This window comes from Myodes glareolus, chromosome 4 (assembly GCF_982192425.1).
Source record: "Myodes glareolus chromosome 4, mMyoGla1.1, whole genome shotgun sequence".
Taxonomy (NCBI): Eukaryota; Metazoa; Chordata; class Mammalia; order Rodentia; family Cricetidae; genus Myodes; species Myodes glareolus.
The window spans coordinates 13,865,162-13,891,441 of record NC_142029.1 but is presented as its reverse complement, the minus strand read 5'-3'; the positions used below and the strand labels follow the sequence as shown (position 1 = coordinate 13,891,441).

General features: G+C 43.5%; 1 protein-coding gene across 1 annotated transcript; it reads left to right on the top strand.

The window, feature by feature from the left end:
• Positions 1–20: 20 nt before the first annotated feature.
• LOC148122198 (uncharacterized) lies at positions 21–25,002 on the top strand. Its single transcript, XM_087905109.1, has 4 exons — positions 21–104; positions 20,975–21,075; positions 21,160–21,220; positions 21,875–25,002. The coding sequence occupies exons 1-4, from the start codon at positions 21–23 to the stop codon at positions 22,274–22,276; spliced, it is 648 nt and encodes a 215-aa protein (XP_087761235.1). The 3' UTR covers positions 22,277–25,002.
• Positions 25,003–26,280: the final 1,278 nt, after the last annotated feature.

Genomic DNA, 26,280 nt, shown 5'->3' with positions numbered 1-26,280 from the left:
GGGATGCTGGGAAGGGGGACATGAATTCAACCTTGCGTGAAGAATGCAAACTGCACGGGATGGATGAAATCTGTAAAAGAGCGGAGGGATTCATTTTGTCAACGGTGAGGGGGAAGGGACATAACTTCACACCACAACCCTCTGCTGCCTGAGGAGTTCCCGTTGATTTTTACTAGGCTAGCTGATGTGGTGGACATATAACAGCCAAGTTAGCACCTAAGAACGCTGCGACTTTAGAAGGAACTATTACAATGATGAACATTTGTCTCTGTAGACACCTATAAAACAGAAATTTTAAAACAATTTGTGTGTATTGCCAAATTTTAGACGTAAATACTGGAGTGTTCTTGGTGGCTCCTATAATTCCAACAACATCCTGGAGGCTGGGGGAGGAAGTTAGGTCATTTCTAGGCTGGACTGGACTACATATAAATACGTTATCTAAAACAAAGTAAATTTTAAAAAATAAGGAAATGGCCGAACGGTGGTGGCGCACTCCTTTCTATCCCAGCACTCAGGAGGCAGAGGCAAGGGGGAAATCTCTGAGTTGGAAGCCAGACTGGTCTATAGACTGAGTTCCAGAACAGCCAGGGCTACACAAAGAAACCCTGTCTATAATGGTCTGTACTGTCCCTTTAAGAGATAAGCCACGCCCACTCCCCTCAAATTGATCTTCAGCTTCCAATCTGAATCTTTCCTTTTTCCTTCGGCTCTCCCAAAGAGGCAGCTTCTGCCTCTTTCTGCCTCTCTCCCTTCTTTCCACTTCTCCCCTACCCACCTCTGTTTCTCTCTCTCTCTCTCTCTCTCTCTCTCTCTCTCTCTCTCTCTCTCTCTCTCGTTCTCTCTGCTCTTCCCCTTCTCCCCTTCCCTTCCATAACCCCCACTAAATAAATATCCAACCTCGCTCTGCATGGCTATCTATCTCAGTGTCTCACCCGCCATGCATCTCCCTGCCTGGGACTTGCTCCCTGCCCCCCCCCCCCCCGTGGTTTCGTTCCGCTGCAGCCACTTGGGGACCTGTGGCATTTTACTTTACCATAACATTGGTGCCGTGACTCGGATGACCTGGGGTCAGTCCTCCCATGCTAGCACGGCACATGCTGTGTGGTGCATTCAACTGGGGGCCTAGGGTCCCTTGGATTTTTCTTTTCTTCTTTTTTTTCTCTTCCTTTTCTTTTTTTCTTTTCTTTTTCTTTTGGACCACTTATAGTGGTCCCTGCTGGGCCTCAAGCCTCTCTGGCTTCTGAGTCACCCGGACCAAAGCCAGGCAGGCTTTAGCAACCTCCTATAGAGAGACGACGACCTTCTATAGGCCCTGCAATGTTCATTCACTGTTTTCGTGGGTTTTCATGTTTTCAACATGGTATAAATTCTCAAACTATGCTCTGACAATGTCCCGCCAGCTCCATTTTTCCTCAAACTGTCCCTGCCACCCCTGTCAACAAGATTGGTCGGATCCACGAAGTGGCTCTTTTCAATTCCAGCCTTTTGCTCCCTGCCTCGGCTTGTGGCACAGCAGCTCGGCAACAGGGTGGATCACACCTCTAGGTCTCTCTTCCATACAACATGTAACTGCTGCCATTTTGACTAAGGTCAGGTGACCTTACTGCCCTCTTAACTGAGAACCAGGTCAGGTGACCAAGTCCTGCTGTTTTTTACTGAGGTATTCCCTGCCTGTTTCCCTGGTGTTGACTCTGTTACCTGTGTGTTTTACTCAGTAGCATGTGGTAGGTCCCACTAAGAGCATCCACTTTGCCCAATTCCTGTTCACTGTGTGTGTGTATATATACCTGTAACTTAAATGCACCTATGTTTACTGTTAAATGTTATAATTGTTCATTGCATCTCATTTCAGACTTCAAAAACAAAAAGTCTCATGTTTTAAACTGGTATGTACTTTTAAGTCTCTTACAAAAATACTTTATGTTTAATCCAACCCTGCTTTAAAATATATGAAGCTGTTCTCTACTATTGTCAGTTCTGCCATTAACCTTCTATTGCAAGCAGTTTTTTCTTTTTTCTGTCTTTTTACAAGTGTAAATCTTATCTGTTGTTAAGAGCCAGTACAATCAAGCTCAGACCCAGCAGATTCTATACTATAGTTATAATTCTTCTATACCTGGTAAACAGTCCTCAACTGCTCCGAGATCTGGGGAATATGGCATTTAAATGCTTAGTTATTAAAAAAAAACTTTTCATAACAAAAAGAGACAGGTTGGCTCCTAGCAGCAGCATTCTACTTCCTCCAAAGAAGACAAGACAAATGAGCACAGAACAAAATCCATCAGCAATACCTTAAGCAAGTATAAGAGACACCAGACATTTCCATACCACAAACACCAAACAGGAACAAAGAGACCAGCTACCCCAGGATGTAACCAGCATCCAGCTTTCTCAGGTTCCCCTCCAAGACAATGCCCACAAATAAGCAGGAAGCAGTCTTGAGAATCTACCGCCCCAATTCCTTTAACCTGTTGTGCCTAATCTCCCACCTTTTTATTATAAAAATGAGATGGGAATTTAATGGTCTGTCCTGTCCCTTTAAGAGACAAGCCCCACCCATTCCCTCCCCTGTCCACTGCTGAGGCAGGCAGATCTTCCTTCTGCTTCTCACCTGAGTTTCTTCCTTTCTGTCTCTCTCCTGAAGAGGCAGCTTCTGCCTCGCTCCCTTCTTCCCACTTCTCCTCTTCCCCCCCTCCTTCTGTTTCTCTCCTCCTCTCCCCTTCCCTTCCATAACCCACTAAATAAATATCCAACCTCACTCTGCATGGTGTGCCTATCCATCTGAGTCTCTCACCTGCCACGCTGCTCCCTGCCTGGGACTGACTGCCTTCATGGCTCGCCATGGTCTCATGCCCAATGTCTGCTGCAGACTCTTAGGGACCTGCAGCATTTTACTTTACCATAACACTGTCTCCCCCCCCACCCCCCCCCAAAAAGGGAGAAACTAGTGAGTAGCCTTTTGTAGTCTTATAGGAAACTGACGACAGTGGCTTTGGGTAAAAGGAAGTTTCAAAAAAAAATTTTTTAGTAGTTTTTTTTTTTGAAAGTGATTTTATTAAATTATAAAAAGTTTCCATTTACGCCCCTCCTCCCAACGCCCTCCCACTCCCCCCTCCCTCTCCTCCTCCCTCTTTGTCCCCAAGGGCAGTCAGGGTCTCCTGCCCTGTGGGAAGTCCAAGTTCCTCCCCCCTCCCTCCAGGTCCAGGAAGGTGAGCATCCAAACAGACTGGATCCCAAAAATCCAGTATATGCAGAGGAAACCAGTCCCAGTGTCATTGTCAATGGCTTCTCAGAAAGACTGCAGGCCAGCCACATTCAGAAAATCCGGCCACATTCAGAGAATCTGGTTGGATCACATGCTCGTTCAGTCACGGTCCATCTGGCCTTGGTAAACTCTCATTAGATCCGACCCCTTGTATCAGTGGGTGATAGTATCCCTCGCAGTCCTTCGTCATTTTCTTCCTCCTTCTGCTCCTCATTTGGATCTTGGGGGGCTCAGTTCGGTGCTCCAACGCGGGCCTCCATCTGTATCGCCATCCAACGCCAGATGAAGGATCTATGGTGATAAGCAAAATATTCATCAGTATGGTCACGGGCCAAGGCCGGTTCAGGCACCCCCTCCTCTGTCCAGTGAACAATCTGGGGATCTCTCCTTGGACCTGGGATCCCATATATAATCAAGTTTCCTGTAAACTCTAAAATGACTCCCTTAGTTGAAATATATTCTTCCCTGATCCCACATTCATCCTTCCTCCCTTCCCCCCATCTCGGTCAACCGAGCTTTCTCCATTCCTCCCCTACTCCCTTCTCTCTAACCCTCTCCCCTTCCAACAACCCTCCCACCCCACCCCCATGCACCCAAGGTTACCTGGGACTCTTGACTATTTCCTACCTCCTGGCGGATAGCTAAATAATCTTCATCAGGTTCGTCTTCTTATTTAGCTTCTCTAGGATCACGAATAATAGGCTCAAAGACCTTAAATTATGGTTAGAATCCACTTATGAGTGAATACATACCGTGTTCCTCTTTTTGGGTCTGGCTTACCTCACTCAGTAAAGCGTTTTCTATGTCCATCCATTTGCATGCAAAATTCAAGATGTCATTATTTTTTACCGCTGAGTAAAACTCTAATGTGTATATGTTCCACACCTTTTTTAACCATTCTTCTATTGAGGGGCACCTAGGCTGTTTCCAGGTTCTGGCTATTACAAATAGTGCTGCTATGAACATAGTTGAACAAACACTTTTGTAGTATGTTTGGGAATCTCTAGGGTATATTCCCAAGAGAGGAATTGCTGGGTCCTGAGGGAGGTTGACTCCCAGTTTCCTGAGAAACCGCCACACTGATTTCCAAAGTGGCTGCACAAGTTTGCATTCCCACCAACAATGGATGAGTGTTCCCCTCATTCCACATCCTCTCCAGCATAGGCTATCATTGGTGTTTTTAACTTTAGCTATTCTGACAGGTGTAAGATGGTATCTCAAAGTGGTTTTGATTTGCATTTCCCTGATCGCTAAGGAGGTTGAGCATGACCTTAAGTGTCTTCTGGCCATTCGAAGTTCATCTGTTGTGAATTCTCTGTTCAGATCAGTACCCCATTTTTTAATTGGGTTAATTAGAGTTTTAGTGTCTAGTTTCTTGAGTTCTTTGTATATTCTGGAGATCAGACCTTTGTCTGATGAGGGGTTGGTGAAGATCTTCTCCCAGTCAGAAGGCAGCCTTTTTGTCCTATTGACAGTGTCCTTTGCTTTACAGAAGCTTCCCAGTTTCAGTAGATCCCATTTATTCATTGTTTCTCTTATTGTCTGTGCTGCTGGGGTTCTACTTAGGAAGAGGCCTCCTGTGCCTAAATCTTGTAGACTACTTCCCACTTTCTCTTCTATCAGGTTCAAAGTGGACGGATTAATGTTGATGTCTTTAATCCATTTGGACTTGATTTTTGTGCATGGTGATAGATATGGATCTACTTTCATTTTTTTACAGGTTGACATCCAGTTATGCCAGCACCATTTGTTAAAGATGCTTTCCTTCTTCCATTGTATACCTTTAGCTCCCTTGTCGAAAATTAGGTGTTCATAAGTTTGTGGGTTAATATCTGGGTCTTCTATTCGATTCCATAGGTCGACTTCTCTGTTCTTATGCCAATACCAAGCTGTTTTCAATACTGTAGCTCTATAATAGAGTTTGAAGTCAGGGATGGTAATGCCTCCAGAAGTTCTTTTATTGTATAAGATTGTTTTGGCTATCCTGGGTTTTTTGTTTTTCCATATAAACTTGATTAATGTTCTCTCAAGGTCTGTGAAGAAGTTTGATGGGATTTTGATGGGGATTGCATTGAATCTGTAGATTGCTTTTGGTAGAATTGCCATTTTTACTATGTTGATTCTCCCAATCCAAGAGCAGGGGAGGTCTTTCCATTTTCTGGTATCCTCCTCAATTTCTCTTTTCAAAGGCTTAAAGTTCTTGTCAAATAGGTCTTTCACATCCTTGGTTAGAGTAACCCCAAGATATTTTATGGTGTTTGTGGCTATCATGAAAGGTGATGTTTCTCTGATTTCCCTCTCCGTTTCTTTATCCTTTGTGTATAGGAGTGCCACTGATTTTTTGGAGTTGATCTTGTATCCTGCCACGTTACTAAAGGTGTTTATCAGCTGTAGGAGTTCTTTGGTAGAGTTTTTGGGGTCGCTTATGTACACTATCATATCGTCAGCAAATAACGAAAGTTTAACTTCATCCTTTCCAATTCGAATCCCCTTGATCCCCTTATGTTGTCTTATTGCTATTGCTAGAACTTCAAGCACTATATTGAAGAGGTATGGAGAGAGTGGACAGCCTTGTCGTGTTCCTGATTTTAGTGGAAAGGCTTTGAGTTTCTCTCCATTCAATTTGATGTTAGCTGTCGGCTTGCTGTATATTGCTTTTATTATATTTAGGTATGATCCTTGTATCCCCAGTCTCTCCAACACCTTTATCATAAATGGGTGTTGAATTTTGTCAAACGCTTTTTCAGCATCCAATGAAATGATCATATGATTTTTTTCTTTCAGTTTATTTATATGATGGATTACATTGATAGATTTGCGTATGTTGAACCATCCCTGCATCTCTGGGATGAAGCCTACTTGATCATAATGGATGATTTTTCTAATGTGTTCTTGGATTCGGTTTGCCAGTATTTTATTGAGAATTTTCGCATCAATGTTCATGAGTGAGATTGGCCTGTAATTCTCTTTCTTGGTTGTGTCTTTGTGTGGTTTTGGTATTAGGGTGACTGCAGCTTCATAAAAGGAGTTTGGCAGTGACTTTTCTTTTTCTATATTGTGGAATACATTAAGGAGTATAGGTATTAGCTCTTCCTGGAAGTTCTGGTAGAATTCTGCATTGAAACCATCTGGTCCTGGGCTTTTTTTGGTAGGGAGATTTTTGATAACAGCTTCTAGTTCTTCACGACTAACAGGTCTATTTAGATTGTTCACCTGGTCTTGGTTCAACTTTGGTATATGGTACTTATCTAAAAAAATGTCCATTTCTTTTACATTTTCCAACTTTGTGGCATATAAACTTTCGTAGTAAGATCTAATGATTCTCTGAATTTCCTCCGTGTCTGTGATTATGTCCCCCTTTTCATTTTTGATCCTATTAATTTGCAAGTTCTCTCTCTGCCGTTTGATTAGTTTGGATAGGGGTTTGTCAATCTTGTTAATTTTCTCCAAGAACCAGTTTTTTGCTTCATTGATTCTTTGAATTGTTTTCTGTGTTTCTATTTTGTTGATTTCAGCCCTCAGTTTGATTATTTCCAGTCTTCTACTCCTCCTGGGTAAATCAGCTTCTTTTTTTTCTAGAGCTTTCAAGTGTGTTGTTAAGTCTCCAATGTGTGCTTTCTCTGTTTTCTTTAGGTGGGCACTTAGTGCTATGAACTTTCCTCTTAGCACTGCTTTCATTGTGTCCCATAGGTTTGAATACGTTGTGTCTTTGTTTTCATTATATTCAAGGAAGACTTTAATTTCTTTCTTTATTTCTTCCTTGACCCAGGGGTGATTTAGTAGTTGACTGTTCAACTTCCATGAGTTTGTTGGCTTCCTGGGGGTACCATTGTTGTTGAATTCTAATTTTAATCCATGGTGATCTGACAAGACACAGGTGGTCACTAATATTTTTTTGTATCTGTGGAAGTTTGCTTTGTTACCAAGTATGTGGTCAATTTTCGAGAAGGTTCCATGGGCTGCAGAGAAGAAGGTATACTCTTTCCTATTTGGGTGGAGTGTTCTATAGATGTCTGTTAAGTCCATTTGATTCAGTACCTCCAGTAAATCTCTTATTTCTCTGTTAGGTTTCTGTCTGATTGACCTGTCCATTGGTGAGAGAGGAGTGTTGAAGTCTCCTACTATTAGTGTGTGTGGTTTGATGACTGCCTTGAGTTCTAGAAGAGTTTCTTTTACATATGTGGGTGCCTTTATATTAGGGGCATAGATATTCAAGATTGAGACTTCTTCCTGATGAATTGTTCCTGTTATGAGTATGAAATGTCCATCTCCATCTCTTCTGATTGATTTTAGTTTGAAGTCGATTTTGTTAGATATTAGAATGGCCACACCCGCTTGTTTCTTAGGTCCATTTGCTTGGAAAACCTTTTCCCAACCCTTTACTCTGAGTAGGTGTCTGTCTTTGTGGTTGAGGTGTGTTTCTTGTAGACAGCAGAATGTAGGATCCTGTTTTCGTATCCAATCTCTAAGTCTGTGCCTCTTTATAGGTGAGTTGAGACCATTGATATTAAGTGATATTAATGCCCAGTGATCGATGACTCCGGTCATTTTTTTGGGTAGTAGCGTGTATGTGTTTTCCTTCTTTGAGTTGTGCTTGTGAAGGGTCGCTAGATGTCTGAGTTAATGTAGGCAGTGTTGGGAATGTTGGATTCCTTGGGTTGTGATTTTCCTTCTAGTATTCTCTGTAAGGCTGGATTAGTAGCTACGTATTGTTTAAATTTGTTTTTATCCTGGAATATTTTGTTTTCTCCGTTGATAGTGAACAATAGCTTGGCTGGGTAAAGTAGTCTGGGTAACACTGTCTCCCCCACCCCACCCCACCCCAAAAAAGGGAGAAACTAGTGAGTAGCCTTTTGTAGTCTTATAGGAAACCGACGACAGTGGCTTTGGGTAAAAGGAAGTTTCAAAAAAAATTTTTTTAGTAGTTTTTTTTTAAAAAAAAAATTTAAGGTGGGCAGGTGACTCACTTTGAGTAACATCTGAGAAATATTTTGAGAACAAAAGTATCCAAAATTGGGTTGAGAGATCAAATTTGATTTCTAAGTTTCTACCTGGTGTAGGTGGATGGCTGCCAGGCTGTTAACTGATGTGGGGAAATTGGGAGGAACAGTTTAAAAGGGAAAGCAAAGATTCCATTTTAGTCCATGTGAAAGTGGAGATAGATATATGAAGAGATACTGCAGAAACCAGAAATATGGAATCTGGGTTTGTAAGACAGGTTTCCCCAACCCAGGCAGGGCTTACACCCTCTTAGCCCAGAAATACCCAAACCTTTCCATACTCAGTAAATGGCTTACCTTCATGCTAAGTGGAGACAACAATAACAAAAAGAATTTAACAAGCATACATTTGGGACTAGACAGATGGCTCCATGGCTAAGAACATTGACTGCTCTTCCAGAGGACCTGGATTTGATTTTCAGCATCTATGTGGCAGCTCACAAAAGTCTGTATCTCCAGTTCCAGATCTGATGCCTTCTTCTGGCCTCTGTGTCACTAAACACATGTGGTATACAGACATACAGATGCAGGCAAAACACACATACAGTAATAATAAAATACAATTTGAAGAGTTTGTTAGGCTGGGGAGATGATTCAGTGTGTAAGGTGTTTGCCACATAAGCATGAGAACTTAAGTTTAATCCTGGGATTCCAGCTAAGATAGAACGATTGAGAACGGGTGATACAAAGTTGTCCTCTGGCTTCGACGTGCACCTTGGCCTGCACACCCCCATACATTATGCACACACATAATAAAAATAATCTTTTGAAAGAAGAAAGCCAACTGGTGCAGGTATTCATTCTCTTTCTCTGCTTCCTGGATGCTATGACGTAGACTGCTCCTCTGCCATCATGGTCCTCCCTACTATAATGTATTGAACCCTTTGAAGCCATAAAGCAAAATACATCTCCCTTTAAACATTTTCAGGTATTCTGTCCCAGCAGTTAGAAGGTCAGAGAACAGAGGGAGTTATTGTTGAATGGGAAGAGTTTAATCATGAATTATGGAAAGTTCTGGAGATGGATGATGGTGATGGTGGTACAACAGTGTGACTGTGCTTGATACCACCGAGTTGTATACTTCAAATGGTTGAAACATAAGGTTTGTGTTATATGCTTTGCTACAAGAATAAGAAAAATGGAAAATCTTGCACTAAGCCAGGAGTGGGGTAATACACACTTATAATCACAGGATGTTAGCAGTGAAAGGGTCAGACTGAAGTTCAAGCCAGGGCATCTTGGGCTACATGAGAACATGCCTTCAAACAAACAGATGTTCAGATACCTTTTCTGCAGAACTTAGGAAACACATTTGAGTCCAGGCTGAGAGGGAGCCTAGTGAGCACAGTGCTGCTGAGTAAAGAGAGAGAGCATCTTAGATCCCAAAAATGAGGCCAGAAAGGAATCAGTGTGGGCTGGAACAGGCAGGTGTAGGGGAGTGGCAAGAAGTCTTGATCCTCGAAATATGGATCATTTAATGGAGGAGCCTTCCAGTTGGGTGGCTCTGCAGGAAAAGCTCAAGGATTCAGAACAGTGAGGTAGCTGGGTCTCTTGCTTGAGCATCCAAGCCCTTCTGTTTGTCCTTCCCCGAGCTTCACTATTATCTAGCAGTGCCAGGGCTTGAACTGAGGGTGTTGTATGTTCTTGTAACAACTCTTTCTCTGTTCTACCAGCCAGCTCCCAAATAAACCACATGGAGACATCTTATTAATTATAAAAGATTGGCCTATCTTAGGCTTGTTTCTAAGTAGCTCTTGTAACTTTAATTAACCCATTTCTATTCATCAATGTGCTATCACATGGCTCATGACTTGTACCTCTCCTCCTACATGTTCTCTTCCCTCTGCATCTGGCTGCTAACTCTGCCCTTCTTCTCTCTGAGTCCTCTCTGTCCTCAGTAATCCCCCCAACCTCTTCCTGCCTAGCTATTGGTCATTCAGGTCTTTATTAAACCAATCACAGTGACACATCCTCACACAGTGTAAAGAAATATTCCACAAAATTTCCCCCTTTTTGTCTAAATAAAAATAAAAAGTTTTAACTCTAACATAATAAAACTTTAAACAATAAGAACAATTATCAGATAAGAAAAATATTCTTAATGTTCAGTCCATTTGTATTTGGCATATTCAGAGGAAATGCTCTATTATGTATATTATCTTGATGAATTTTAAGTTTTATGCCTAAAATATTTTCTATCCTAACTTATATTACCATCTTAAAACTATTTTTTAGACCTCCAAACATTTTCTTAGATAAACAATTTAAGCTTTTATGTCTCTCAAGCTTATATATTTTATGCCTCTTTTGTGGTTTCTTTTTTGAATTTGGTAACAAAGAAAACTATAACTATCTTATCTTCAACTCCATCAGGGACCTGAGAAGGATATACTATTACCCGAGTAAATAGGAAGTTCAGAGTAAGAAATTTTCAAAACTATAGAAATGACAGAAACAGCTGATTACCTGGACAGTCACCCAAGTTTCCTCTGTAACATTGGGGCATCCATCTTTGGCCTATGGGCCTAGAATATCTGACAGACTTTTCTGTGAAGCAGGAATTTCTGAAGGACTGTCCTACCCTGTCTTGGCAGAGTTAGGTAGTTGTTTTCTTTTGTGTCCTGCTTATCAAGTTTGGACAGCTTACAGTTAGGGTTAGCAGTCAGGGTGAGGGCAGTTTATCGCCCAAATAACTAGCCTTTGCCACAAAGAAAGCAAGTGCCATAGAGAGGTTCTTCAATGACCATTATCCTTTTTTTAAAGTAAATTGGTGCTGCCAAGAGCAGACGTATCTCACTGTCATAAAAAGCCTTATGTTATTAAAACATTTTAAATATTATATTCTATAGGTCTGTGAAGTGTTTAAAGGCCATCTATTTATTTAAAATATATGTTTGGCCTTGAAAACATACATAACATGACTTACAAGTTAGATTGTTATTGATGAATAATAATGAGGAATCTCTATCAGCCAATGAACTTTAAGAGGTAGGACCAAGTTAGGATGTGACCTTTTGAGTACCCAGAGAAAAATGCCAGATGGCCTAGGGTTTGCGCTCTCTCTCTCTCTCTCTCTCTCTCTCTCTCTCTCTCTCTCTCTCTCTCTCTGTGGTTCCCATGCTACACAACTGAGCTTGGATTTCTCATTCCTGTTTTGTGAGTTCGCCCCTTATAATAAAGGAAAATATAATTGGTTTTGTCTTGGAGTTAGCCTGGTATTTTATGACTCAAGTTAATTCAACAGAATAACTACTAATCTGTCTTTCTTTATTATCCTAAATAGCTTTCAAGGGCTAAAACGTTATATTACATTTTGTTGTTGTTTTTTAATTTTGAGACAGGATTTCTCTGTAGCTTTGGAGCCTTTCCTGGAAGTAGCTCTTGTAGATCAGGCTTGGCCTTGAACTAACAGAGATCTGCCTGCCTCTGCCTCTGAAGTGCTGAGATTAAAGGTATGAGCCACTACCATCCGGCTTTTACATTATATTTTTAAATGAGCTGTATAGGTACAATACCTTAATTTAAACAGGAGTGAAAACACATGTGCATTATGTTCTAGCAAAAATAACCTTAAATTTGTATCAATATAAAACAATCCAAACCAATGTAAAACATTTGAGACTAATGGTTGTTTAAACGTAGACTCAACAATCCACCCTTGTATCCTATAATTTCTATGCTGTGTCCCCTCTTTTCCCTTCAGAAAGAGAGCCCTGAATCTATGTTTAGCTTTCTCCCTGACTGTAGGCGGAGACTGCTCATTCATTTCCCAGATGCCCAGACCTGAGTAATCACACAAACTACATTAATTATAACACTGTTTGGCCAGTGGCTTAGGCATATTTCTTAGCTAGCTCTTACATTTAAAATTAACCAATTCATATTATTCTGTGTATTGCCATGAGGTTGTGGCTTACTGGCAAGGTTTCAGGTCTCTCTCCTTTGGCGGCTACCTGGCGTCACTTTGACTCTGTCTACTCTCTCTCTATCTCTGTTATGGTTTCCCACCTTTACTCTGCTAAGCCATTGACCCAGATAGCTTTATTCATCAACTAATAAAAGCAGTACATATACAAAAGGACATCCCACATCACCTGACCATGACCAGTAATAATTTGTAACAAATGCCCCTAAATGATGACAAACATCCATAACCCACTAAATAACCAAAAACCATCCATCCCATCTTTTAGGAATGTGGGTGTTGTGTTCTCTAGACTGTTTCATCTTGCCTGTGGGTGACAGCATCTTTAGGGGACCGGAGGATATTGAGATAATGGCCAAGTCCTGGGAAAACTAGCCATAACATTTGTTGTCCAGTCTTTGAGAAATGGGAAAGTGCAAGACTTATCTGCTGTCCTGGCTGGAGTAGTCTGTTAGGCTGGACCATCTCAGCCAGCAGCCTTGAAGCTGTTCTGGATGCAGAACTCTGAGGAAACTACAACAGAGGTGTCTGAGAGGCTGGGGCACCTGGGCCATCTGTTTTCATTGGTGTCTGGTCCCCTTGCTTTGAAGCACACAGACTTTCAAAAGTGACACACACATCTGCATTAACACAAGTATGAACTGTACACAAGCCAAAGATGGTTTTTTGTTTTCTGTTTGAGCAGGTAAATACATGTCACCTGTCATGTATGTTTTCTAGGTTTATTTCTTTATGTCTGCAGCCAGGATTTTCAGGGGGTCTCTCCCCCAATCCAGCCTGATCTCTATCATCCTTGAATGAGTCAATAGCCTTTCATTTTCTGTGGAAACAAAAACATAACCTCTTTTCCAAATCATTTTCTGACTTCCATTTTAAAGTTAAGGCATTCCTAAAGTATCTAACTGGTTTAATTCCGCATTCCCTCTACAATCCCATGTCTCTCAGCAGCTGCCCTTCACTCTTCAGCAATCAAAACACTCAAAGTCAGCAAGGCACAAAATCCCTGTGACTTTTCCATCTTTGATGTGGCTTATTCTTTTATATTATTTTGTCTTCTCTTTAAAGACTTTATTCTATTATTTCTAAATTAATATTTCTAGGACTATCTATACCCATTATCTTTTCTCTTTAAGCCTATGCACTTTTTTTAAACACCCAGTAAACTAAACGTTTCTTCCATCTGAGTCCATCTTTTCTGAGTACCTGCAGCTTTCTCTGACTGCATGGAACAAATACTAAACTACCAGGTCAGCCACTGTGTGGCTCAGCTCAGCACATGGTGTTGGTGCACGGATCTGGTGGCTGACTCCAGGCCTCAGGCAGTGGCCGATAGCGGCGCCTCTGTACACCGAGCACTGGCACACCTGAGAAAGCCACATCCAACTTCTCTAGAACTTTTCTTAGCTTTCTCAGGCCCTGTCTTTGGATATTTGACCACCCACATTGAACACCATATGTAGCAGACTTTCTTGGACCACCAGCCCCCAAATCAGGACACAGAGACTTAACTATGAAAGCTTGGCCTTAGCTTAAGTTTGTTTCTAACTAGTGCTTATAACTTAAATTAACCCATTTCTATTCATCTATGTGCTGTCACATGGCTCATGGCTTTTACGTCTCTTCCTGCATGTCCTGTTTCCTCTGTGTCTGGCTAGCGACTCTGCTTTTCTTCCTCTCTGAGTCCTCTGTCCCCAGAAGTTTCACCTAACCTCTTCCTGCCTAGCTGTTGGCCATTCAGCTCTTTATTAAACCAACCACAGTGACACATCTTCCCACAGTGTAAAGGAATATCCTGTAACATGTCCTAGGCAAGCAGTCTTATCACTGAGCTCCATCTCTTGCCCCCTCACCTCTGAACAATGGCTACCTCTGGCCCTACATGGTACTTCTCAGGTTAAACTACTGCACACACAGGTGTGATTCTAGGGTATATTGACTTTCTAAGGTTACTGTCACAGAGTATCAAAGACTGAATGAGTCAAATGGTAGGAAATTAGGACTGGAGATGAGGGGCAGCTGGAGCATACTTTCCTAGCAAGCGTGAAGCCCTGAGTTCAAGCCTTGGCTCTAGACCGGGTGAGGTTGGAGGTTGATACTTTGTGTTACATTTCTGTAAAAACCCAAAGCCAAGGTGTAGTAGGGATGTTTTCTTCTTAGCCTTCCCTAACTTCTCAATGGTCATCTTTTCTGCCTTCAAATGATCACTTTGTTTGGTTTTGTTTTGTTTACTCCAGACAGGGTTTCTCTGTGTAGCCCTGGCAATCTTGGAGCTCACTCTGTAGACCTGGCAGGCCTTGACCTCAGAGAAATCCTCCTGCTTCTGCCTCCCAAGTGCTGGGATTAAAGGCGTGCACCACCAGTGCCTGGCCAAATGATTACTTTTTGTTTTTGTTTTTGTTTTTGTTTTTCAAGACAGGGTTTCTCTGTTTCACTTTGTTGCCTGTCCTGGAACTCACAGAGATCCTCCTGTCTCTTCCTCCGAGTGCTGGGATTAAAGACATGTGCCACCACCGTCCAGCCAAATGATTACTTTTATCTCAATATATAGTCATATCCTTGGCAAGGATTTGGGGGAATTGCAAATAATTCACTTACAATGGTTACAGTATTGGTATGAAATATCAGAGAGCAAGAGATCTTTCATAGATACCAAATTTTGGGGATGGGGGTAGGATGGGCTGGAAAATGTGAAGCAGCAGAAGAGATGCCCCCAGTGCAGAGAATGTCCTCCCATCCTCCCCTCCCATGTACCCATTTCCCCGGCAAAGCAGGCAGTTAGAAGTAGCAAAAACCTCAGTGGTACAAGGGAAGAGTTGGCCCCATCACAAGGGGGCAGCAAGCACCACTTGTAAGCCAGGTCAATTGGCCCTCCCTGAGTCCAGGCCCCTCAAAGACTCATAGATACCCTTCCTTGTGTTATCAACGTGGAAACTTGAGTCTGGCCTTGGGGAACTAACCAGACAAATTTTCCCTGCAAGTGAATGCAAGAGCCTGGGCTGGAGATGGGTCTTGGGCCTTGCAGTTCACTTACTCAGCTAGTTCACTTACTCAGCTGATTTTACTTGACCCCCTCAGGGTCCCACAAATTGTTTGAGGTGCTATTGAGCAAAACAGGTGAGCATCTCTGCCATTGAGTAAGACAGCATGTGGGGGGAGGGAAGGAGGGCAGCAGAGAAAAATATATAGCTCAATAAAAACAATAAATAAATAAAGACAGCATTGCAGGACGGTGGTGGCACACGCCTTTAATCTCAGCACTCAGGAGGCAGAGGCAGGGCAGATCTCTGTGAGTTAGAGGCCAGCCTGGTCTACAAGAGCTAATTTCAGGACAATCAAGAGCTACACAGAGAAACCCTGTCTCAAGATTAACTGAGAGAGAGAGAGAGAGAGAGAGAGAGAGAAGGAAGACTGGACCGAAGGTGAGGGAGTGGCACAAGGAAGGTGCTAACTCAGCAGTAGAAAGCTTGTGAATTTGTCGCCAGTCTGGGCTACTTAGGAGAACCCTGTCTCAAAAGAAGCAATGAAGGAAAGAGAGAAGATGAAAAAAGTAGAAGAGAAAAAGAAGGAAGTGGAGGAAAAGCAAGGAAGACACACATATGTAACACACATACACACATGAGAGAGAGAGAAAAGAATAAGAGCGCATATACAGTGTGGATAGAAATTTCCATGGGCAGTCAAAACCATGTGGAAAGATGACCATCTCATCAGTGACCAAATTAAAGATTGGTGGCTAGGAGCCAGTTAATCACAAACACATACAGTCCTTGACAGGCATGAGTTACTTTCATAGCACAGACAAAGTAAACTGTTTTTGTTTCTTAGTATTTTTTAAATATATATTTACTTATTTATTTATTATGCATACAATATCCTTTCTGCGTGTATGCCTGAAGGCCAGAAGAGGGCACCAGACCTCATTACAGATGGTTGTGAGCCACCATGGGGTTGCTGGGAATTGAACTCAGGACCTTTGGAAGAGCAGGCGATGCTCTTAGCGGCTGAGCCATCTCTCCAGTCCCCTGTTTCTTAGTATTTTTGAGACAGAGTTTCTCTGTGTAACAGCTCTAGCTGTCCTGGACTTGCTCTGTAGACCAGGCTGGCCTGGACCTTACAGAGAAGTTATAAGAAAATAAGAGTTGGTGGGGCTGTGGGAGGACAGGAGAGTGTGGTGGATGGGGCTGTAAATGAATGTCACCCCTTTATAAAACATCTATTATCTAGTCAACTTGGCAGGATTTCTCTGTGTAGCTCTGGTTGTCCTGGAACTTGTGCTGTACACCAGGCACCAGGTCCTTCACACTTAGGAGAAAGACTTCTTCCCAACATCTAAAAAGAGGGGGATGTGCTCTGGCAGGGAGAAAAAGACGGACTGCTCCCCGCTCCGCTTCCTTCCAGACAGTCCTGCACCTTTGAAAAACTACAGAATTTTGGGTGGGCACTTTCCCCTGGAAAAGACTCCAACGTAGGTTTACAAGGACCTTTTGGATCATTTGACCAGCAGATGGCGCGAAGGCCATTGTATTGCCATAACCATGGGCTCAAACACTGTACGAAAAGCTCAACAGATTCCCAAATATGTCTGGTTAGGTTCCTTTTTATTTTTCGCTTATATTTTGAATTGCATTTCGTGTGTGTGTGTGTGTGTGTGTGTGTGTGTGTGTGTGTGTGTGTGTGTGTGTTTACATGTATCACAGCCTGGGTGTGGAGCACAGCTTGGGGAAGCTGAGTCTCTCCTTCCACCATGTGCATCCCAGAGACAGAAAAAACCCAGAACCCAGAGCAGTCAACTTGGCAAGCAAGTGCCTCTTTTGTTTCTCGTTTTGAGACTCTGATCTTTCTCCCTGCCTCCACCTCCCGAGAGCTGGGATTATAGGCATTGCTTTATTTATTTATTTATTTATTCATTCATTCATTCATTTATGATGGGGGGCATGCACACTACAGCCTGTGTGTGCAGGTCAGAGGTCAGCTTGTAGAACTCAGTTCTGTTTTTCCTTTTACTGTATGGATCCTGGGGATCAAACTCGGGTTGCCAGGTTTGGCATGAAGTGTCCTTACCCATTTAATCATTCTACCAACTTAAGATCCACCCCATCCAGGACAGCTTTATTTGGATATAAGGGGTGTTTTTGTACTAATCTCAGTATGGAAAGAAAACAACTGAATTTATCCCTCTTCTGCCTAGAACACATTCACAAATTTAAACCACTAACAGAGAGGACCTTCGAGTTGGATAGTATCCTGAGGGGGTACCAAAGCTATTGGGTCAGGGCTAGGGTCAGCCTGGGACCTCTAAGATCTAACCAAGGCCTATGCCTGTTGATAGTAGCACAACTTATGCCCACACACTGATTTAGAACACCAGGTGTGTATGGTGGAAGGAGAGAGACAACTCCCACTCGGAGTTCTGTGATCTCTACAGACGTGCTATGGCAAGTGTACACCCAACACACAGGACATGCAGTGTGCACACACACACACAAAGTAAAATATGAGGAGAGTGTTTGGGTAGAAGCATCACCCCAGCCCCTGGCATTCAGATATCCAAAGAGTCTGGGATGTTTGGGTTGAAGTGTTATCCCAGTCCCTGGCTTTCATATACCCAAAGAGTCTGGGATGTTTGGGTTAAGGCTTCACTTCAGCCCCTGGCTTTCATATACCCAAAGAGTCTGGGATGTTTGGGTTAAGGCTTCACTTCAGCCCCTGGCTTTCATATACCCAAAGAGTCTGGGATGTTTGGGTTAAGGCTTCACTTCAGCCCCTGGCATCCATATACCCAAAGTGTCTGGGATGTTTGGGTTAAGGCTTCACTTCAGCCCCTGGCATCCATATAACCAAAGAGTCTGGGATGTTTGGGTTAAGGCTTCACTTCAGCCCCTGGCATCCATATACCCAAAGTGTCTGGGATGTTTGGGTTAAGGCTTCACTTCAGCCCCTGGCATCCAGATATCCAAAGAGTCCAGAATGTTTGGGTGGAAAGTTCCATCCTAAACCCCTCCCCTGGGAGTTGCCTCCAGACTCCACCTCCAAGAAAGCCAATCAAATGGTGACCCCTCCTCAGAGATACTCAAGACCACTCCCACAGAGTATTTAAACAGCAACCCAGAGGACAAACACGTGGTTTCCTGTCTTCCTTCCAGTCTCCTCGTTGAGGAGCTAGACCACCACCCGGGAGCGCTGGCATCCATTAAACCTGGACTTTATCTAATTCGGTTTGGTTTGGTCTGATTCGGATTATTGGTTGGTGAAGAGGTTTATTGGGCTGCAAAAACTTTTCAGAAAGGAAAAAGAGGAACATCAGGTATATGTCTTCATGGGAGCACGGTGGCCATGATCACTTTCTCCACCCCATGCACCTTGCTCAGATCACTTGGGCAAGGGTTCTGGAATCTGTACCTCCTGATCATCCATTACAGCAAAGGGAAGGGAAGGCCCAAGAAGACCAAGGGCTTTCCCAAGGGCCCACAGGAGCTGAGATGGGTCTTTCTTCACAGTTCACCAGTCCTTATGAAGTCTTTGGCTAGGCCTGCCATTGTGTGCTGTGTGGAATAGATGGACATACAGAATTCTGGAGTGGGACTGCCTCCATGACCTTGATCTTCTGAAGTTCATAGGTGACTGACTTTCGTCTGGGAGGTGGGGATGCACTTCTTGCAAGTGCCCATAACCACTGAGGCTCTCTTCAGCCTCAGAAACCTTATTTTCTTTGTCAATTTTGAGAACCATATGAGTGTCTCAAACTTGTGGAGAGCCATGTCTTAGGACTCTGCAGACAGAGAGGAGTCTAAAGCCTTGACTTTCTCTGTGGGTGCTGGGGATGGGAACCCAGCATCCGCACAGTAGGCAAGGACTTTCCCACTGAGCTGCATCCCTGCCTCCCCCTGGAAGCTTTTATTGTACTGAATTCTTTACGCCTGATGGCACTATTATATTTTTTAATTATTTTTTAAAAAGATGTATTTTAGGGGGCTGGAGAGATGGCTCAGAGGTTAAGAGCATCGTCTGCTCTTCCAAAGGTCCTGAGTTCAATTCCCAGCAACCCCATGGTGGCTCACAACCATCTGTAATGAGGTCTGGTGCCCTCTTCTGGTCTCCAGGCATACACACAGACAGATTATTGTATACATAATAAATAAATAAATATTTTTTAAAAAAAGATGTATTTTATGTGTATTCCTGAGTGTGTGTGTGTGTGTGCGTGTGTGCGTGTGTGTGTATAGGTGTATGTATGTAGATGCCCTTGGAAGACAGAAGAGGGTGTCAGGTGCATTGTTGACTGCCACGTGAATGCTGAGCATGAACTTGGATCCTCTGCAAGAGCAGCCAATGTTAACCACTGATCCATCTCACCAGCCAATTTACCTAATTTTTAATACAATATATTCTGCTCATATTTCCCCTGCTCCCAGGTCCTCCACGTCTCCCTACCTATTCAACTTTATGTTCTTTTTCTCTTTCTTTAAAAAACAAAACAAAACACTGGGGTCCCTTGTTAGCCCCACAGCCGTGGATGACCTTAGACTACCGACCCTCCTTCCGCCTCACCAGAGCAGGCGTTACAGGTAACTACCACCACTCCAAGTTGGAAATATGAAACATGTTAGTGTTAAAACAATTATGTTCATTTATATAACAAATTTTAAAATGCTCAAACTGAATGTGGAGGAACTCTTCGCTAGCCCAGCTGGTCAGGAGACAGAAGAAGGAAAATCACCCAAACCCCAAAATTAAAGGCCTGCTTGGGTCACACAGCAAGACTCATGACTTAAATCTTTTTTTTATTTTTATTTTTATTTTTTTAATATTTATTTATTTATTATGTATACAGTATTCTGTCTGCTTGTATGCCTGCAGGCCAGAAGAGGGCACCAGACCTCATTACAGATGGTTGTGAGCCACCATGTGGTTGCTGGGAATTGAACTCGGGACCTTTGGAAGAGCAGGCAATGCTCTTAACCACTGAGCCATCTCTCCAGCCCTTAAATCTCTTTTTAAAAAAAAAAAAAGGAGGAGAGAGAGAGAGAGAGAGCGAGCGCAGGCAATTACTTACAGATATGCACTAAGCCGCCTTTGCTTTTCTTATTTATTGTTTATTTATTCATTTAATTATTTATTTATTTTTGAGATAGGGCTTTTCCTGTGTAATAGCCCCGATGTCCTGGAACTTTCATGTAGACTAGGCTGGTCTCAGAGATCAGCTTGCCTGTCTCCCGAGTGCTGGGATTAAACATATGTGCCACCATTGCCCATTCACTTCCCTTTTCCTAGACTATTATCTTGTTTCACATGTATGAGTGTTTGCCTACATGTATGTTGGTACCACATGCATTCCTGGTGCCTGAGGAGGTCAGAAGAGGGTGCTGGCTTCCCTGGAGTTAGAGACAGAATCCAAGCCTTCTACCTACAAGAGCAGCCAGGCTTTTTAACTATTGAACCATTTCTCCAGCCTCCAACTGTTTGCTTTTCTAAATGGTACCCTTTATTTCATTTATATCACCCTGGCTGGCCTGCAACTTGCTCTATAGTCAAGGCTGACCTTGAACTCAGAGATCTGCCTGCCTCTGCCTCCTGAGGGTTGAGATTCGGGCATGTGCCACCATGCCCACTGACTGTGCCCACTTAGGTTTCTGCTAACAGGCATTCAGTAAGCCCCAGACTGGGGTGGACAGTGTAGGCCTGGACTAGGCTGACACAGCAGGGTCACCTAAGCCCTCTGTGCTTTGCTCCCGAGCCTGTAGGAGAGAGACACATGTCACGAGTTCTCTGTTGCTCCCTTAGGCTTCCACGAGCAGCATCTCATTGGAGTTCAGGATTAAAGAGAGAGAGTGTGCCTCCATTCTGGAAAATCAGCCTCAAAACTGCAACTTCCTGGAGGATGGGTGAATCTCCTCCCAGCTCCCAGACTGCCTTGGGGGGGGCGGGGCAGAAGCTCTCTCCTCCCTTGGCTCCCCCTACACCACCAGCAGCAGTTTTAACTGGAAGCTCCTGAGTGCTCAGTGCATAAAGGAGCCTGGAGCTGACACGGTGATGACAGCTGACCACAGTTGCCCTCTGACCTCTATAGGCCTACACTCTCACATGCCCACACAATAGTTAGAGAACAAAACAAAAGCAAACTTCTTTAATGTATTTGCTTACTATAAATTATTGTAATTACTTACTGAAACAGCAATATGTGGCTCAGTGGTAGTCTCACTTAGCATGTCAAGACCGTGGGTGTGAATCCCAATACCACACAAACGGTGTGGGAGGAGGCATTACATGCTAAAATCTACTAAACATTAAAAAGACTGGGGCTGGAGAGATGGCTCAGAGGTTAAGAGCCCAGGCTGCTCTCCTAGGGGTCCTGAGCTCAATTACCAGCAACCCCACGGTGGCTCACAAACATCCATAATGAGATCTGGTTCCCTCTTCTGGTATGTATGACTATACATCCAGCAGAATACTGTAAACATAAGAAATACATGAAAAAAAATCTTTAAAAAAATAACAAAATGACGGAGGCTAGGCTTCCATGTCCCACCATTCCCTAGTTGCCTGTCCGTCTCCTTGAGGGGAAGACCACAGGCAGGTTGGGAAAGGATCTCTGTTGTGATATAGCTGACTGTCTGGCATCTCCCCTGCAGGCTGCCCCGGTGTACAGTTATCCTGATTACCCTGTGGAAGACGTCCCTGTAGAAGGACCAGCTCAAAGATCTTCCCCCTGACATCAGGGACATTTACGAAAATGCCAAGTTGATCATCGACAACATCCTTCGTAATTTCAAGGGCTGGAGAAGGGAGGGAGGCTCTGACTTCCCCACTATCCACCTCCCCCTGCTGCCTTCAGGACCCTGCTTACTGCACTTCCCAGTGCAGGCCCTCTCTAGAATAACTCCAACCTTGGCACACTGGCTTCCTTCTGCTGGGAATTCCTGCCCTACCCCACATCTAAAACTATTTACTTTCAAGGCCCACGCTCAAGTTCCCTCCAGCCAGAAGCCTCCTCACGTCTGCAGGGCCAAAGTGCCCTTCTTACATCTGCTCACTCACAATCCTCAAACCACCTTGGTATCATCTGCTGTGTCCCCAGCCAGATAACACTATATCTATTCACCGTTGATCTTCCTGGGCCGGATGTAGGTAGTTGGAGAATGAATTTTTCAAAATGTACTCCTGGCATCCTGGGAGATCAATTCCTTTTGTCAAGATTCTGAGTATGGCTGCTCCTTGCCCAGTCCCTGGTCCCTTCTACACCAAATGCCCCCTCATGTATCCAGAGTCCCTGCCCAGTCCCTGTGCTCTTCTACACTAAATGCCCCCTCACGTATCCAGGCTCCCTGTCCAGTCCCTGGTCCATTCTACTCCAAATGTCCCCTCACATCTCCAGCTGGGGTATGTGTTGTGGCGGTTGAGGGGGTTGTCAGATCACCTGGAGTGAGACTTACAAAAGGCTTGATAAAATGTTTATGAGATGAAGGAGGTTGTGACTGAATGAAGAGCCAGGAGAAGCTGGAATGGCTGAACTTGGGGTGTGGAGATGAATGTGTAGGCCCTGGGTGGGGGCTGATAGATCTAGATTCTGTGAGGTCAGAGAAGGGGCCATACAGAGGAAGTGAGGGGCCAGCTAGATGGCTTGATGAGTAGGGACGCTTGGCACCAGGGTAGACGGTTGGAGACAACCAGAGTTTGATCCCAGGACCTACTTAATGGAAAGAGAAAACTGCTGAAGGTTGTTATCTGACTCTACACATGTGTTTGGCATGCATGTAAAATGCACACACGAATGCATGCTCTCTTAAACACATAAAAACATAGAAAGTAAATATAATTTTTTCCCAATTTTTAAAAGAAAGGGAACTGAGTCTAGGGGCCATAGGAGCCCAGAAAGGCAGAGTCACCTGTCCTCGGTCTCTTTGGCTCACTTTTGTTCCTTAACACAGTGTTCTGGTCAGAACTGTAAACTTTCACTTGTGAGCCAGACTACCTCTTGAGCGCCACCCCTCCATGGTATCGAGAAGGTCACCACAGTGACTAGTATCTGAAGGCTACTGTGTGTGTGTGTGTGTATAGCCCAGGCTGACCTCAAACTCATAGCAATCCTCTTACTTCAGCCTCCCCAGTGTTCGGATTACAGATATGAGCCACCACACCTACACATTTATTCTTTGTCAATTTCACTATAAATACTGCATCTTGGTCATGCGTACCCTTATTCCCCTTCCCCTTCCTCCAACTCCTCCCTCCACTCCCCAATGCACGCTCAGCATGCTCCCATCCCCACTTCATGTCCTCTCTCTGTGCGTCAGTGACTCACTGAGCCCAGTTAGCCCTGCTGGAATGCTGACTGACCTTGTAGATTTGACCTTGTGCTGGTAGTCATTGCTGCAGTGAGTTTGTGGGTGACGTGGCCATGTCATGTCCGATGACAGAATTTCACATCATTTCACCCCATCCTGGACCTCTGACATTCATTCCTCTGCTCTTCAGTGATGTTTCCTGTCTTAGGGCTTCTATAGCTGTGAAGGCACCATGACTGCAGCAATTATTATAAAGGAAAACATTTAATTGGGGCTGGCTTACAGTTTCAGAAGTTTAGTCCATTATTGTCAAGGTAGACTGCAGGCAGACATGGTGCTAGAGAGGTAGCTAAGAATTCTGCATCTTGATCTGCAGGCAACAGGAAGTGAACTGTCTCACTGGGTGTGGTTTGGGCATATATGAGTCTATAGGGGCCATATCTATTGAAAACACCACATTCCATTCCCTGGCTCCCATAAGCTTGTAGCCATAATATAAAGCAAAATGCATTTAGTCCAACTTTGAAAGTCTTCATAGTCTATCACAGTCTCAACAAAACTCCAAACTTCAAAGTCTCTTCTGAGACTCATGTAATCTCTTAACTGTGATCTCCTATAAAATCAAAATCAAAAAACAGAATACAGTTGGGTGGTGGTGGTGCATGCCTTTAATCCCAGTACTCAAGAGGCAGAGGCAGGGGTGATCTCTGTGAGTTGGAGGTCAGCCTGGTCAACAGAGCAAATTCCAGAACAGTCAGACAACCAGGGCTACACTCAGAAAGCCTGTCTCAAAAAAAAAAAAAGCACAAACCAACCAACCAACCAACAAACAAAAACCAACAAAACAAATTAAACCTAGACTGCATACTTCCCACATATAATTGTACGGGATATACATTATTATCCCAAAATAATAATGGGAGGAAAGGGAGGATAGTGAGGAAATACAGGACCAAAGCAAGACTGAAAACCAGCTAGGGAAACTCCAAATTCTGTATCTCCATGCTGAAGTCAAATTCCTCTTCAGGTCTCCAGCTCCTTTCAAGTTTGTTGAGTGCAACACACTTACTTCTCTTTCTTGGGCAGGTTCTACTCCGTTAGCAGCTCTCCTTGGCAGGTATCCCAGGGTTCTGGCATCTCAACATCTTGGGGTCTCTAAGACAATCCAGGCTTCACTTTCACAGCTTCACACGATGGCCTCTCTAGGCTTCTATGCAGGGATAACCCTGCCACATATCTGGCCTTGGCAACATTTCTCAGTAACAGAAAGAGATTCCACAATGCTTTTCTTCTACCCTTGACTCTAAAGCCAGAATCACAGGGCTGAAGCTACCAAGCTCTGCAACTTACTGGGGCTGGAACATGGCCCCCTTGTTCAATTATAGCTTCACTAGTTTTCTGTTTTCCATGGTTTCTTTTACTGCCTAAGCTTGGCTTCGGGGAACTGGATCTGTAGACCAGGCTGGCCTTTAACTCAGATCTGCATGCCTCTGTCTCTTGAGTGCTGGGAATAAAGGCATGAACCAACAGGCCTGGACCTAAGCTCTTTAATTCCTTTTCACTATTGGAAGCTTAACTGTGTGGTATTTTGCTCTGAGGTCTCCATTCCTTCATCCCATCTAACATTAGGCTTTCTTTAGTCTGTTTATCTCTTTGAACACAGGATTTAGTTCCATTCCACTTCCTAGTGCCCCTTTTCTCTTAAAATTGTAAATTTTGTATTTTTCCTTGCTCAGTTTGTTCCTTTTCATCATAGGTCTTCATGAGAGTGAACACTAATAGCCACACAACAGAGTCTACACTAGGCCGTTTTGAGATTTCCTTTACCAATGGAATTAATACAAAACTCTTCACTTTAGTTTCAGGCAGACTTTTCAGACAAGGGCAAAAAGAAGCCACATTTTCCCCAAAAACATCATAAGAACAGTCTCTAGGCCATATTCTTCTCTTAAAACCTCTTGAGTTAGGCTCCCAGAGTTCAAATCACCCTCAGAACTCATATCTTCCATGCTCCTACTAGTATGGCCCATTAAACAGTGCTGATAGCATCTCACTGCTTTTTAACCCCCCGCAAAAAAACCCCACCAAAGTCTAATTTCCTCTAAACAAAATCATGGTCTAGCCTATCACAGCAATACCCCAGTCCCTGGTACCAACTTCTGTCTCATTTAGGATTTCTATTGCTGTGAAGAAACACCATGACCATGGCAACTCTTTGATGGAAAACATTTAATTGGGGCTGACTTGCTTACCGTTTCAGAGGTTCATTCCATTATCGTCATGGGAGGAAGGAAGGCAGCATGCAGGTAGACAGTGCTGGTGAGGGAGCTGAGAATTCTACATCTTGATCTACAGGCAACAGGAAGTGAATGGTCTCACTGAGTATGGCTTGAGCATAAGGAGACCTCAAAGTCCACCTCCACAGTGATATATTTCCTCTAACATGGCCACGTCTACTCCAACAAGGCCATACCTCCTAACAGTGCCACTCCCTACGAGCCAAGCATTCCCTGAGACTTGGGTGTGGTGTGGTGATACAGATTAGCTATTTGTGGCTGAGCACTCAATAGACACTTATTCTCAGCACTTTGACCAATTAGGAATATCTATATTAACTGCTGACCATTGCAGAGAGAAGACCCTCTGGCCAAGGTTAACAGCAGCACTAATCTATGAGTATATGCATAAATATATTTATATTTAGAAGACAGTTTGCTAAAAATATCATTTAGAAAAACAACAGTAGAAGGCTCCTCAATAGGGTCTGTGCAGTGCTGAGCCACATAGGTTTTGACCAGGTGTATA

Excerpts from the sequence above, each read along its gene's own strand:
- LOC148122198 (XM_087905109.1), top strand. The coding sequence starts at position 21 with ATGAATTCAACCTTGCGTGAAGAATGCAAACTGCACGGGATGGATGAA. Across the intron at positions 105-20,974 it reads AGGGATTCATTTTGTCAACG|GCTTCCACGAGCAGCATCTC; the intron begins GTGAGGGGGAAG and ends TTGCTCCCTTAG. Across the intron at positions 21,221-21,874 it reads AGGAGCCTGGAGCTGACACG|AAGGACCAGCTCAAAGATCT; the intron begins GTGATGACAGCT and ends ACGTCCCTGTAG.